The 12,854-nt window shown below is 43.3% G+C and overlaps 1 protein-coding gene across 7 annotated transcripts in view; it reads left to right on the top strand.

The window, feature by feature from the left end:
- The first annotated feature begins 5,175 nt into the window (after positions 1–5,175).
- Positions 5,176–12,854, top strand: part of LOC148526738 (transducin-like enhancer protein 4) — a 139,262-nt gene continuing 131,583 nt past the window's right edge. For 4 of the 7 annotated variants that reach the window (XM_088470123.1, XM_088470122.1, XM_088470119.1 and 1 more), the window contains exons 1-4: positions 5,177–6,255; positions 8,352–8,449; positions 10,020–10,083; positions 10,293–10,337. In XM_088470123.1, the coding sequence (XP_088326249.1) occupies positions 6,211–6,255; positions 8,352–8,449; positions 10,020–10,083; positions 10,293–10,337 (252 nt within the window). In that variant the 5' untranslated portion in view covers positions 5,177–6,210. Of the gene's footprint in view, positions 6,256–8,351; positions 8,450–10,019; positions 10,084–10,292; positions 10,338–12,854 lie in introns of all 7 variants that reach the window. The other 3 variants (XM_088470120.1, XM_088470118.1, XM_088470121.1) reach the window with 2 other exon arrangements.

The following is a 12,854-nucleotide window of genomic DNA, read 5'->3' as shown; positions in this document are numbered from 1 at the left end:
TGGTGAACCCTCTATATTCACTCTTGTGAAGTCTTCTCTTGATTGTTGACTTTGACACATATACATCTACCTCCTGGAGAGTGTTTTTGATTTGGCCAACTGTTGTGAAGGGGTTTTTCTTCACCAGGGAAATAATTCTTTTGTCATCCACCACAGTTGTTTTCCGTGGTCTTCCTGGTCTTTTGGTGTTGCTGAGCTCTCCGGTGCGTTCTTTCTTTTTAAGAATGTTCCAAACAGTTGATTTGGCCACACCTAATGTTTTTGCTATCTCTATGATGGGATTGTTTTGATTTTTCAGCCTAATGATGGCTTGCTTCACTGATAGTGACAGCTCTTTGGATCTCATATTGAGAGTCGACAGCAACTGATTCCAAATGCAAATGTCACACCTAGAATCAACTCCAGACCTTTTACCTGCTTAATTGATAATGAAATAACGAGGGAATAGCCCACACCTGTCCATGAAATAGCTTTTGAGTTGATAGTCCCATTACTTTTGGCCCCTTAAAAAGTGGGAGGCACATATAGAAACCGTTGTAATTCCTACACCGTTCACCTGATTTGGATGTAATTACCCTCAAATTCAATCTGAAAGTCTGCAGTTAAAGAACATCTTGTTTAATTTCAAAGCCATTGTGGTGGTGAATAGAGCCCAAAATATGAAAATTCTGTCAATGTCACAATATTTATGCATTTATGCACCTGACTGTATATATATATATATATATATATATATATATAGTGGCAGAGAGATTCAGGTGCCACAGCTAAAGGAGTTAAAAGGTGGCCCGCCAGGAAGTGATTTCCATATTCATCTGCAGTAGGTATTGTTACCATTGCTCCTGATGCCATCAAGTGGCCAGGCAATAGGCTCGTGAAAACTAGCGTTAGGGAGCACGTGCCAAGCAAGGCAAACGGAATGCAATTGGGAAGCCGGCTGACATTATACCGACAGCCGGCTTCCCGACTGATGTAGACGCAGGTCATTTTACCGATGCTGGGAGACCGGCGCCCGGCATCCCGATCGAAGTGATGCCGGGCGCCACTGCGGACAGCTGTGGGGGGCGGGCGGAGGGTTAGGTCTAGGGCTCCCGGGGGGGACTTAGGGTTAGGCACCCCCTCGGGAGGTTAGGGTTAGGCTAAGGGGAGGGAGGGTTAGGCACCCCCGGGGGGGACTTAAGGTTAAGCACTTCCCCGGGGGACTTAGGTTTAGGCGGCGGGGAAGGGGGGGTTAGGTTCAGGCACTTAGAGGGGGGGATTAAGGTTAGGCACTGGGGAGGAAAGTTAGGGTTAGGCACCCCTAAGAGGGTTAGGTTAGTTCATACTTACCTGGGGACAATCGGTATTTTCAGCCTAGTCGGCCTGCCGCTGTTGGAATTTGAACCGCCGGACTTGTGTCCGGTGGTAATTCATATGTATTCCAGGTGATCAACAGGACCTATGGCAGCGGTGTTCGTGAAGATACCAACAAATTGTCTACTGTATGCGGCTGTGAGAAAAATAAAGACCACTCTACCTTGCAAATCTGTTGGTGTCTGTGGACCTGATTCAGCAAGGAACGCAGTTGCTAATATGCACGGAATTGGCTGATAGTTGCGTTCTGTGCATGCATCGCAGTGGCAAACTAGCCATTGTGATTGGGCCTGCGTTCTCAGTGGCTATGCAGACCCATCGCAAAGTGATTGACAGGAAGTGCCATTTGTGGATGGTGACGGGGGGATGGTCAGCCGAACGTAGGCGTACCAGTGCATTTGAATGCCATCACAGGGGCGTGCATTAATTAGCCACTGCGGAGCCCTACTCTGCCTGAGGCCTAATAGCATGCGTGGAAGTTAGCAATTTCTGAGTAAGGTCAGGGCTTGTGCAAGTGTGCATGAGGCTCCAATTGTACTCGATTGTACGGATGGTTTCGCAGTCTTACTAAACATTACAGTTGTGTGTAAAGTGGGTTTCCTTAAGTAGTGCAGTGGCGGCATTGCAATCATAAAAGATTAGCATACTATTGCAGTTGAACTGCGTGCGTAATCGCTATTGCATTCGCAGTTGTGTTCCGTAGTGAATCACGCCCTGTGCTCTTTCCAGCTAGAGTGCTTCACAATAAATAAATATATATATATACACACAGTATATCTATCTATACAGTATATATAGTATATGATCACATCCTCTCCCACAGGTTGTGATGGTTATTTATTTAGGTGATGTCTGGGATGTGATCATATTATATATATTTAATGAGTCCTAAGTCACATCATGTGGATGTTTTTTTTTTATATAAGTCATGCACACTTACATTTTTGTAGTTGATTCACAACAAGTTAACAACATGGGACCCCTGCAATATATAATACAGGAAGACTAAGAAGAACAAAGGTTGAAGTACATAAACAACTTTTAAATAACTTACTGTAACTAAGGCCCTGATTCAGAGCCGGACGCTCTGACAGAGCGCACGCTCTGAATTAGGGCCGGTCTTTTTATTTTTTTTTTTAGAACGGCCTCCTGGCCGCTCGCATAGCTGTGGGTGACCACCCACAGCTATAGCAAGCGGCCAGGAAGATGGTCGCGATGGTCTTGACCATCGCGACCATCGGGCTTACGACGAGACCCTTGTGATAGGGTCTCGTGGCCGCAAGCCCCAGAGATATTTCGGCTCTGACAGAGCCGAAATCTTGCCCACTGACATCACTCGTGATGTCAGTGGGCCGCCCCCAAACAGAGGCGTTCACATGGGAACGCCTCCATTTGGGCAGCCACTCCCCCGGTGCCCACCAAAGGTTGGTGAGCTGTCACTCAACATCGACAGCTCGCCCCCTTTGTTGCGAGACTCGGAGTGACAGAGTGCCCATCGCTATCCGGGTCTCGCGCATGCGCACGACGGAGCCGACTCTGTCATGCGCACTAGCCCACCATCGACCCAGTTGCGAGCGCACAGCGCTCGCGCCCGGGTCTGAATCAGGCCCTAAGTGCCACTGCCAGCCCCGGCCGTTTACATACCTCCCAACTTTTGAGCTTGCTGAAGAGGGACATGTCACGAGCGTGCGGCCAAAAAGGGGGTTGGGCTTATCTAAAATGGGTGGGGTTTAATGAAATCAGGCAGAGTCTTGCAGCATCCCCCTGTTAATGTCACTATAAGGGGCGTGCCCAGCACTCTCCAAGATGCTGGGCAGCCCCCAGGCTCTCCCTACACTGGTGAGCAGATGCCGTGCGCATGTGCCCGGCATCTTTTTACCTTCTGCACACCCGCTGCTTTTACTATGCAGCGATATGTGCTCTCCCCAACTCCCCCCCCCCACCGCAGGACACTGTGGCCCGCGAGTGGGACAGTAGGACAATCCCAGAAAAATGAGACTGTCCCGCTTAATGTGGGACAGTTGGGGGGTATGCGCTTATTCCTGAGACCTATGGCTGCCATGCCCCTTCTCCCCTTTCCGGCTCCTGCGCTGGTAGCTGCTGTGGGTGTGGGTGGAGCTGTGAGGTGTCACTCATGTGCTCTGCAGTGGCCCAGGGGAGAAGCTGCTGTAGTCGAGAATGCGTAGCAGCCCTCCCGCAGCCATTTCACATTTTACTGCTGAATAAGCCTCTCCACATGCACAGAAGCTACTGACCGCTGCCCAATTGGAGCTGAGCTCCGATCGCGGTAGTGGCCGTCAGGTCAGTGCAAAGCTGCCCAGCAGAGGAAAGAGGGGACCAGTCCAACTTTCCCAGCGGCCCAATCCATCCCTGCTTTATGCCTATGGAGGCATATACGCACGAAAGGGATCTTACAATCCCTCTTCCAAAGCCTCTGGCTAACTCTCAAATCTGAAACTGTGCACATCAGATTTCTCCAGAGGAGTCTTTCACAAATGTAAAAGAATCCTCCGATATACCAAAGAAGGTAACTCGCAGGGAAATCGATTCGCGCTACCGCTGTCCCTGCGACTTACAGTTAGTACATAGCAGTTATTTTAATTCAATATTAAACTATTTGTCGCGATACAGATACCTATACAGAATCACAGAAGTTCTACGAATATTAATATTGTTCAGGCCACATATGAGGAAACACATGTAAACGCTTCCAAAGTGTACATCTCATCGCATTCCAAAAGCGCTCACATTCAGATGAATATGAGTTACCGACTGCGTCACTACACACCATTAGACACTCTAAATAAGTTCAAAATAAACCCCAGTGCTCTGCAGATGAACACAAGTTTAACCTGTTAAAAACAAAATCTTACTAATTTGATAAAATGTTACTTTTATTTTCACATCCATTACAATGTGATGAATTGGCAACAAAACTGCATTTTGATTGCAGAATGGACATGCCTGTGTGTTCATAGTCTTTCATAGACATAGAAATTATTATTATTTTTGTATAAGATTGTGCGGCTGATCGCTATCCTAGAAACCAATAATGCGTGCAGAGAAAGGCAGTTGAGGCGGGTTAGGGGCTCAGCCATCCAAGCAGCTTGCTGGGTCTGTAAATAGCACAGAACAGCTTCTCCCTCCACCCCCCTTTTTTTCACATGAAAATTATGCCAGCTCCAGTGGTGCGTAAAATTGGTATGAGCCAAGGGAAGTAGGTTATGCCTGTCCCTCCTCTCTGCCTTCACTTAGCATGGATTTCTCAGCACGTTGCACAAGGCCAGTCTTGTCTCTTTAAGGAGACACTGGACTCTAATTAGCCAACATTCCTTGATGTGGGTGATAGCTAACATAGGACAAGGGAGCAAGAGGAGGGAGGAGGACATGTGGTGATGTAGGCGTGCAGGCGCCCCCTCCCCTCTGACTCCTCATGCCTCCATGCTTGTTTTCACCACAGATTGCCACACAGAGCAGCAGCAGCTCCTCATCCACAGACTAGCAGCGAGCAAGTGGCCCACGTTACTTTGATTGACAGCCGGACAAATGTTTCCCCTGTTCGAACGCTCGTTATGAGAACCACCAGCCCTCTCCCTCCCCCATGTGACACCGCCCAAGGAGGGGCTCTGAACATACTGTGGCGCTGATTGGACGGGAGAGGCAGGACAAAGAGGAAAAGACTTTATCGGATACGTCTATCCCCCACGTGGGGATTAGCCAATGACAGCAGCTTTTTTTGCTTCTCTTATTGGCCAAATGGGAAATGATAGGCAGTCATTGTAGAGAGGCGATTAGCGTTCCTTTGCTTGCTATTGGATGGTGAGACCCAGTGTTTGGCATCTCGGGCGGGGCCGCTTTCGCAGTGCTTTCTGGGAATTGTATGTTTTTCTTGGCTAAGGACATGCGTCAACCCAGAGAGAAGCTTTCGGTTATGGACTACATCTCCCAGCAGGGACGGGAGCTCTCGCCTCAATGTTGTGAATATGTATCAGAATGTTAATGATTTGCTGCTGCTAAATTTGGTCATAGAAGTCACCTACACAGAGCGTGTTGTGGGGAGCTGCCGCGAGTGGTGCTAGCCTGGCCGGTGCGGGATCCTCTGGCTCCGAGTCGACGCTTTCTGTTCCCCCTTCTTTACAGAAGTGTCTGTGTGTGTGGCCGTGTACGCGGGAGCGGGGCGATATCACACGGTTGGATATAAGGGCTGGAAAGAGCAGACGAGGCAACATCAACAACACACAGCGGGCGCTCCGAGAGCAGCCACTCGCCCAGGGCTAACAGGAAGAGAGCGGGGAGATCTCCCACCCCAGCGCTCCCTTCTTTATCTCCGACTCATCAGAAAGTTGTATAGAAGACAGCAGCTGCTTTGTTACCCGGGAGGCTGCCCGTGTCCGTGTGCCGCCGCCGCTGCTGGTGTGTGCTTCTCTTGCCGTGCTGGGGATCTAGCTCTATCCATATAACCTCTCTCTCAATCGGTGTGATTTATTGTTTCCTTCCACCCTGTGTGGGGTGAGGGTGTCTCGGAGCATCACACCCCTGTCCTGGGTGCAGACAATGAGAGCGGGGTCGTCACAATAACCGATCCATTTGCCCCTCTCCTCCTCCCCCCGTGGAATGTGGAAGGTTTCGCTCCGGGGATCAGAGCTACCCTCAGGCTGGGCAGCAGCATTAGCATTGCTATTAGCAAAGGGACCCCGGGGGCAGCAGTGTCATTAGCTGGATCACACGCACCCCCCTCCCTCCCCTCTCTGCACTCCCTCCTCCCTTCCTGCTCGCAGGGGGAACCCCCCTCTCCTCTCCGGCAATTAGTCAATGAACCTTCGTGCTCCTGGGAGAGGCACCTAACAAGCGGTTTGGATGATTCGAGACCTGAGCAAGATGTATCCCCAGTCCAGGCACCCGGTGAGTACAGGGAACGGTGGCCTTTCTGTTTTTATACCTTATTTCATTCTCATGCGCTTAATCTCTCTTACTCCCCAGGTGTGGCCATGGAAGGGTTAAGGTCAGGGAGGGCCCTTTACCCCAAGCACTCCCTGTGTAATAATGCGGATATATCCTATACAATAAAGTACATAGTAGTGGATGGTGCTGCGCTCTCTTTGTTCCTCCTGTAATGTGTGTGCGTGTGTTATACTCAGTCCTCCTCTCTCCCACAGCCGTGTGGTCCTCTGTGCAGTCCTGACCCCTCCCCTAATGCTGAGCTTCCCATGTCCCTCATCTGGAGCCTCCTATTGTACTGTAGCTTTTATGATCTCTCCCAGGACACAAATAAGAAAAATGTCTGTATGCTGGTGACAGTCCTTATATAGAGGGAGAAGGACATCACAACAGTCACTGCTAAATATGCTGCAAATGGGACAGTTGATGCTGGAGCTGAATAAGCCATTATGTCAATGGATCAGACTCTCCCACATCGAGTGAGCTGTAACATTTGGTGTGTGAGACTCCCCCCTCCCTTCCTCTGCTCGGACTGTGTTTCCCCAGTATGCTTACATTGGACAGCGCTCCCCTCTCCCTCCCACCCCAGCTTTGCTTATCTTGGATTGTGTGCTTTTCCTCCTCACATAATACACTGTGAGGTCTTTCTCATCTATGACCTGTGTTCATCTTTCTGTCTTTTTTACTTTCCTCGTTTGGCTTGCTTCTGTATGTTTTTAGTCAAGAATCCTTCTTTTTTTTTTTTTTTTTATACTTTTATGTTACATCATCCTTTTAAAAGTAATGTTTAATTCACATGGTGGCTGTTGACATACACCTGTATCTGGGATAAAACAGGAATTGTGTGTGTATGTGTATATATGTATATTTCTCTTGAACACAAAAAACAGGTCTAGTGCGCAGTATGATTCACCATCCACCTTGGGAATTAGTGGAGTCAAATAATTACAAGTTGTTAGAGCAAAGTCTTCAAAATGGTTTTAACAAGTTAGATCTCCTTCTATTTCCGGTTATTAACCAAAATGTAATTGGAACACACAGTGATCCTTTAATACATTATTGTGCAGCCAGAAGAGGCTGATAGGAGATTGACTTCCCTCCGCCCAAATGCTCTGATCTTTTCTCTCCAGCAAATGACCTTAGTAAAGAAAAATATGCTCATGATGTGGCCATTTTCTTCCAGGCTCAAGCTAAATGAATACACATTGTCTGAAATAAGAGAACACAGTATATTTTTCTCCACATTGCCTTTTATGTCCTTCTTCTTTTTTTTTTTTTTTTAAATATAACCCTTTATTGGTTTATTTAACATCTGACTGGGGATCCTTTAAGATAGACAGACAGGATATCTTGTGGCCCTAGACTCTTGTGCCATATGAATCTACCCTTTGTGGCTGTATTCTTTCACAAGTTATTAAAATGTAAGGTTACACGCATGTATAATAGTGTGTGTGTGTGTGTATATAATATATATATTTACATAAATGCAGGTTATATTTTTGCTATGTCAACAAACCATGCTTACTGTCTCCAGAAGCCTCATAAATTCATAATGTGAGGAATAATAGATACAAGCTTTCCTCTTGTTTGTAGGTGTGAGTAAAGAAAAAAAAATGTTAAACTTTATAATGTTATAAATATTAATCTTTACCTTTTTTATATGTAGTTCCGTTTATAGACAGTATACTTTTAAGTTTTATGAATCCTGTCCTAAAATGTTAAGCTCATGTCCTAGCTGATATATAACCGTTATTATAAGAAGGTCACCTTTTGGCTGCAGGTCTGGTCCACACCTCTAATGTAAGGCAGGAGTGCAAAGATGAAACATGACTTTCTATAATCAATCCTCTCCAAAACACCTTTGTTTACAGATGGATGTTTTTTATTTTATAGTTACATTTGGGAAACAGAGCTTTTTTGCTTGTAATCTATTTACGATCCCTGGACTTTAGTTTTGTACAAGGACTATAATCATCTCCGTTTTATAGGACAAGCCCACGCCTTTCTGGCAATTAAGAAGCAGCGTAGTCTGATTTCATAATTAATATTTATTGTTTTAGGCTCCGCATCAGCCAGCTCAGCCCTTCAAATTCACCATATCCGAATCGTGTGATCGGATTAAGGAGGAGTTTCAGTTTTTACAGGCTCAGTACCACAGGTAATGCTGTTTACTTTAACTGATCCTTGTATTTGCTTAGTCCTTGTTGTCAGTCTTTTTTTTTTTTTTTTTTTGTGGTAGTGTGTGTACATAAGGCGTTAACTGTTCAAAGGGTTTGGCCTTTTCCTATAGGAAATGCATGTTAAAACACCTTCGCTCCTCGGAGCCAAATATGTGGCAACGTGTACCCATTATCTATGATTACAAGCATATGTTTTTATAAACTGCTGAACTGTTACAACAATGGTACAAATGCACTGCATAAGTTTACCTTGAGGTGATCTCACCTGTGTGGATTACCTCCTCCAGTGTTTGAGATCAGAGGTTTGTGGTTTAAAATGCCTACTGGCTTTGTGGTAAACATGATTTAAGCAGCCTTTGGTAATTCAAGTGTAGGGTGCATCTAATATATTGATAGGCAGGAGAAAAATATTTAAACTAAAATACTTCTGCTGATAGCATGTGACAAAATGAATTCCACTGTGCAGATGTTGTATAGGTTTCATGTAATAGTAAAAAGCTTTTAGTGGGGAAAAACTACTTTTTTTTTATCCATTTTATAAAAAATTATAATGCATCTCTATCTGCTTCTTTAAAATGGAAGTCAGTGAAAAGCAAAAGGCAAAATTACGCTTACAAAACCAGAATAGGTTGGTAGACCTGAATTTTCAGCATTTGAAATGTTACTACAATCAGTGAATCGTTCATTCTTGCCCTGTTTATAATGCTGGATTATACTGTTTAATCCCCCTCTATTTGAGTAACATGCAATACATGTCACCGCAGCAGTGAAAGGATTAAATGAATTGGTATGTGCTATTAACACGCTGCTGATAAATAGTGTGTGTGTGTGTGTGTGTGTGTATAAAATATATATTATTCTAAAAAAAAAATTTCCCCATGGCGTGCATTCCTTTACTATTAATATATTGCTTAGCAGGGTGCCCTTCCATTAAAAGCCTGAAAAAAGATATAAAAGTAGCAAAGGAACGGCACTCACGGCTCTAATAATAATGCATACAGTTCCAACTGGAAAATCAGTTGGAACTGTATGCGTTACTATTGGAGCTGTGAATGGTGTCCCTTTGCTACACGTGTGTGTGTCCTATATATGTGTGTGTGTGTGTGTGTGTTTTTAAGGTTCCATCATAAGCCTTTACCATGTCTACAGCTGGTCTTGAGCACAACTCCAAGTGTCCTTCGCAGTTGGCTGGATAGTAATGATGGGAATTTTAGTGATGCAATAACTGGGCTCCAAAGCCTGCCCAGCTTTAGAAGACCTAAGGGCAATGCAGAATACAATCATAGCTCAATCTCTGAGCTGATGTGACTGTCTGCAGATGATTAAAATGTACTAATGATTTCCTCCTGCGATAAAAGAGTTAACTGTACCGTGTTAACAGAGGCTAGAGTTTTAGCTGTTTGGAGCCATTAGTACAATCTACCTCATCAGCGCTTCACAGGAACATAAACCAGCCCTAATTCTATCTTCTTTATGGCTCCATTCAGATTGCTGTGGTAAAAGTCAGTGCAGTGTAAATATGACCATTTTTGTCATTGCTTTGTGCAGCTTGAAACTGGAATGTGAAAAACTGGCCAGCGAGAAGACAGAGATGCAGCGACATTATGTTATGGTAAGAAAGCCGTAGAGCCAACTAAAGTGTCCTTTTGCATTTCTGTTTACAGTTGTCTTGCATACCAGACTTGTTTCTGGAGGCAAAAGCTGTATTATAGGTTAAACCATTTGGATAGTCTGTATGCTCCTCTGTCATATTACAACGTTCTTAGACCTGTAGCTCCAAGGCTCTAATGGGCTTTCTGTTCTATTTTTATTTTTCTCCAGTACTATGAAATGTCGTATGGGTTGAATATTGAGATGCATAAACAGGTACGTTGAATTATGTGCGTCTCTTGTCCGTCTATCTATAGATTCCATACCATCCTCATTTCCTGTGAATGTATTTATTTCTCTTTTTGGATATAATAAGAATGTCAAAATTGTGTTAGAACATTGGATTATTGCCGTCTGGTTTATTGGATTATTGCCATTTGGCTCCATGGGAGCTAAATGATATGTATGCGTTAATCTTGCTGTAATCTATATTTCAGTATATCAAATGTTTTCTGAAATATTATGGACTCCAAACCTTATGTAAACCGTGATCTACAGAATTACTGTAAGACACTTATATGTATACAATTTTAGGGTCTGTTGTAGTAATTGTAATTCTGCTTACGTGAACTTCTAGAGTAATAAATATTTTGCCTTGTGGTGGTCCCTGCTTATATGGCTATTCAGATTGCTTGCTTCAGTAAAGTGGTTAAAATGTTTACTATGAAAATAGCTTGTGTTTTTAAGGAATATGAATAAAACACATTGCTTATCAAGTACTAATTGTGCTAAAATCTAAGCAATCAAACTCTATTGTTGATTACAGATTAAAGAGATAAATGACATTTTAATTCCAAACATAGTATAGACAATTGTTAAGGGTTGTACTTACACTTTAATGGGGATGTTGTATGTGTAATTATAACTGGAATTGAGGATTACTGAGGATTAAGTTTAATTGGAATATAATTTTCCATTACTGTCATTTTTGTTCAAATTAGTAATGTAAACAACCCGGTAATACTTACGGACTTCATCAATTCCTGATGGCAGTAGTGAATTGCTGCGTCAGACTTGCTTAGTGATTATCAGTGTTTTATATGTGATACCAGCTCTAAATTTTGCATGTCAGTGTTTGCAGCTGGGAAATTAATTGGTTGTTTTAAAGAGTTTAATGATCTAAGATTTGGTGGTTAATGTCATATTGAATCTTGGTTTTTTTTTTTTTTTTTTTTCTGTAATGTTTTGTGCAATTTCATCTTGCAATATTTATATGTATCTTTTTTTTTTTTTTATGAGGGAATTTACAGAATTTTATGAGAGAGATGATACTGTCATATTTCCACCCAGTCTTCTAGGTTCGCCTTGATTTTTACAGCTTAAAAGAGAAGCTACATAATCTCCCTTCTACTTTAAAATTGATCTTTATACAGTCTTTCTTAAATGCAATCTTACCCAAAATCCTGCAGGCTGTTTATCGCATTAAGAACTACAGACAGCCCTGCAAAACCACCTACTTACTATAGTCCCTTTTAATCTCTGCTTCCTCCTCTTTTCACCAAAGCAGAAGAGGGAAGGGGAGGGGACCAAGGGGGTATGTGTGTCTTTGTTTTCATCCGCTAGACAGACGGCCTTGGTTCCTCTCAGGCTCTCATCCAGATGTACTTACTTGATACCCTTGCAACAGAAAGCAGGTTATAATTCTGTGAAGTTACCCTGCGGCATAATTGGACAGAGTGCTACAGATCGAGTTAGGCTTATTAGCTTTAAGCCTCTCATGGTGTAAGAGCATGGATCTCCAGAGACTTTGGTAGTACCCCTTAGTAATTGGTGACCCTGCTATTTTAAACCTCTTGTGTGTTAGAAAGGAAAAAAAAAAAAAAAAATTTCAATGTCATTTCAGTCTTGTTTTTCTTGGGCCCCATCCGGGGACATTTTTATTTATTTTTTTCTCGTTCTGTGGTATATTCTTTCATCGGAAGAGAAAATGAGGACTGTGATTGAGGCTGTACCCTGTGACTTGGCAAATTGATGAAAGAATAAACACACACTGCTGTAACTATGTGGGGTCGATGTTTCTAGCCCAGTCCTCCCCCCTTGTTTTGATGCTTATCATCAGTCATCCAGTGTTGATTTTGATAGAAGACTATTAAAGCGAAACCTATGGGGAATTTGTCATTCTGAAAGGAAAGCTAATGCAATTAGTACCAATTAAAGTACATTTACTAAATTGGATTTAATCTTAATTAAGCCTGTGTAATGTTGCCAATTTTTAACAATTATGTTTGAGAACATAATTAATTTAAATTTTAGTAACTGAGTAAATAGCTATAGCCTAGATGTTAAATGCATATAAAATGTACAATTTTTTTTCTCTCTTCCTCATATTGGTGTTGGTGAGAAAACAGAGGACCGTAGCTTCTGTGACATAGGCTGGAATAATAATTAAGGATTACATATTTTTAATTGTGCTTTAAGGCTACAATGTATGCATAAAAGGGAAACCATGTTATACTCTATGGAGAGAGAATCCTGCTTGTTTTCAGTTGGACTTAATACATTTTTAATGTGTGTCCTCTAACTGTGTGTTTTGCTGGAAATGTCAGAGCCTTTCTCCTGGCTTGCGTGGAGCCCTGTTTCTGCACCTCTAGGGTTAAATGCAGCCGTGCCTATTGAAAACGAATCTGTTGCTCTCGCCATGTAAATTTTTATTGCTAGACCTGGGCAACAGCCATTTTGAAGTGCTGCTGAAATATTAATTGAGCAGACATGAAAGGGCTCAGCAGCCTGATA

Source organism: Taudactylus pleione, unplaced genomic scaffold, assembly GCF_031769625.1.
Source record: "Taudactylus pleione unplaced genomic scaffold, aTauple2 ptg000095l, whole genome shotgun sequence".
In the NCBI taxonomy this organism is placed as follows: domain Eukaryota; kingdom Metazoa; phylum Chordata; class Amphibia; order Anura; family Myobatrachidae; genus Taudactylus; species Taudactylus pleione.
Note: the sequence above shows the minus strand (reverse complement) of the source record. Positions and strands in the feature narration are given on the sequence as shown.